Source organism: Penaeus chinensis, chromosome 19 (genome assembly GCF_019202785.1).
Source record: "Penaeus chinensis breed Huanghai No. 1 chromosome 19, ASM1920278v2, whole genome shotgun sequence".
NCBI lineage: Eukaryota > Metazoa > Arthropoda > Malacostraca > Decapoda > Penaeidae > Penaeus > Penaeus chinensis.
This window is the reverse complement of record NC_061837.1, coordinates 38,163,909-38,166,408: the sequence shown is the minus strand read 5'-3', so window position 1 is coordinate 38,166,408 and position 2,500 is coordinate 38,163,909. Positions and strand designations below refer to the sequence as shown.

Sequence of the window (2,500 nt, the reverse complement as noted above, 5' to 3'; positions counted from 1 at the left end):
AATAAAGAAATATAACATTTTTAAAATACAAGTAAAGCTGTCCCTCAAAGCTTAATTACTATGTTAACCATAAATATTAGAATAGCAATAAGTATATATTTGCTTTCTTCCTCAGCCTACAACATCAAAACCAGAAAAATAAATTAAACTTAAATACAGCTCTGTCTTAGTATCAACAAAGAAAATCAATCTTAATTGACAGCACCAGAACTATTATAGTTTAACTTTATTATTGCCATGTGTAAACAACAAAAATTTGTTACTTCCTTAACCTAAAAGGAAAATATATAACCTATGCAGAAACCAAACAGTGCACCTGTCAGAATTTTGAAAAAAATGAAAATCATTTTTTTCCTAAAAAATAATAAAATCCTGAATTCCCTCCCTATAAAAATATGATTCTTCTAAACTGGATAAAATGGTCTTAACCTATATCATAAAACCAAAATACAATTTTCACAACCTCAGTGCAAACATTAATGCGAACAAAAAATAAATAATATATAATGGATTTTTGCCTTAGTCTGTACTAAAGAAATAAAGGAACTCCGAAATAAAGACTTATTTTAGACTTAGTCTCTCAAGCAATAACTTAACATTATGACTTTGTTAAATGTACAAATGCCTATCACAAATTCATGTCAACTGTGTACTATAAATGGGTAGATTAAGACTAGAATTGAATGGGAGAAAAACTAAAATATTTCATAATTTGATAAAAATAAGAACTTATGCCTTATCTTTTATAACACCAGCAATTGTTTGTAATGCTGATGCAATGTCTTTTACTGAACTTACAAGCTGTTTCAAGTGAATTTCTATATTTGCTTGTATCTGAAGCATGTCAGGCAAAATTCTCCTTTCTTCTGATCTTCTGCTATGACCATGCCTGCTACCTCCATCCTGAGCGTCACTGTCTTCTATTAAAAAAGGAGGTAATTCTGAAGAGTAAGTGTGGTTCATTGACACAATGGATATTGTCATTTCTTGCTCCTCTGGAGTGCCCTCATCCAATGTTACAACAACTTTCGAGTCTGTTATGACCTGAGATGCTATCCCAGATGGCCCAGGAGTTGGTTCTGCAACATCTAAAAAATGCAAATCTATATTTTAATTTTTATAATATACATTTCTTGAGTCTGATAAGACAACACATGTATTATACTCCTAAACCGACATATATTTATGTATGATTCGCAACTTGATGAGTCAAGTTTGCTATTTTAAATTAAGTAAAAAAATAAATATCTATTAGAATACATTTATGAAGTTGATTTAAGAAATGACTATTCCTATGTATTAAAAACTAATAATAATAATGCAAAATGAATAAGATCCGACATGTAATACTGCTATTATTTACTTGATGAGTCATATTTATTTTATTTACTTCAAAAAATCCATCCATTAGACTACATCTGTGAAGGATGATCATATGGTGAAAATTGTTCTTATAATTGTAGATGTTTCAGGAAATAAGTTATTTTTTAAATCAATAAACACTCAGAAACTAAATAATACCAAACAAATAAGATTATACATTTAATATTACCATTCTTTATGCTATATTGTTGGCCTTTGTTTAATCAAATTTCTAGATTTTTTCATATAAGGGAACTGATACATAGGCAATTACTAAGATATTTCTACATTCTATTTTCTTTATGACAATATGCTTTATCTCCATATTGTGTTATGCATCAGTGAGTGTACTATCATATTGCACTTGATATTACCCTTACATTACTTTGAGTTACTATGTCATGGATATTACAAAAATATCCATGACATGATATAGATAATAACAAAAAAAAAAAAATTGGTACTCACTCCTACTTCAACTATTCTGTGACAAGAATATAAAGTTATTATATGACATGTACTGTTTTTCCTTTACTCTAACTATAAAGGATAAGTTTCAAGCACTTGTGACTAATTTCAACAACTCATGTTGACGGTACCTTAAGAATGTACAGAACAAAATTTACTTTTGAAATCTTACCTGTTCCTCCCATGTGTTTTTCCTCTTGTGCTGCCTTTTTTTTCAAGCTGCTCTTAGGTCTGTGAACTTCCTACGCCCTACATTCACATTCCTCGGTACGCGAGCGACAAGACTCACTTCCTGAGTCACACTCTCCTAGGCGTTATTTTTCACTTGTGCGGTTATTCTGTTATCTGATTTACCCAGAACCACATTTTTCTTCGTTGCCACAGCTTCTATTAAAGCCAACATCTCTTCGTCTGAGAAATTTGGCCTTCTTTTCTTTTGAGTTGGACCTTCCATGGCGTTGTTTACCTTTGGTGTAGCGCGGTGATAAAACAGCTGAGATTTGTGGCTTCTCATTGGCTGTTACGTCTACGAGGCTGACTGCTGATTGGTCAATCACCTACCGATGTGCCCTCTCTTGGCAGCCTAGGGAATTAACTTACGATGTTGACATTAGCCTTACAATGTGCTTACAACATTGTAATTTTTTTTTGAGTATGGGTCACTTACAAT

General features: G+C 31.6%; 1 protein-coding gene across 1 annotated transcript in view; it reads right to left on the bottom strand.

Annotated features, from left to right (window-relative positions):
- The window catches only part of LOC125035130, a 2,848-nt gene that overhangs the window by 268 nt on the left and 80 nt on the right, over positions 1 to 2,500 (bottom strand). The window contains exons 1-2 of the mRNA XM_047627309.1: positions 2,003 to 2,500; positions 1 to 1,088 (exon numbers count right to left, since the gene is read on the bottom strand). The exon at positions 1 to 1,088 is cut by the window's left edge and continues 268 nt beyond it; the exon at positions 2,003 to 2,500 is cut by the window's right edge and continues 80 nt beyond it. Of these exons, the coding sequence (XP_047483265.1) occupies positions 730 to 1,088; positions 2,003 to 2,015 (372 nt within the window). The 5' untranslated portion in view covers positions 2,016 to 2,500 and the 3' untranslated portion in view covers positions 1 to 729. The remainder of the gene's footprint in view (positions 1,089 to 2,002) is intronic.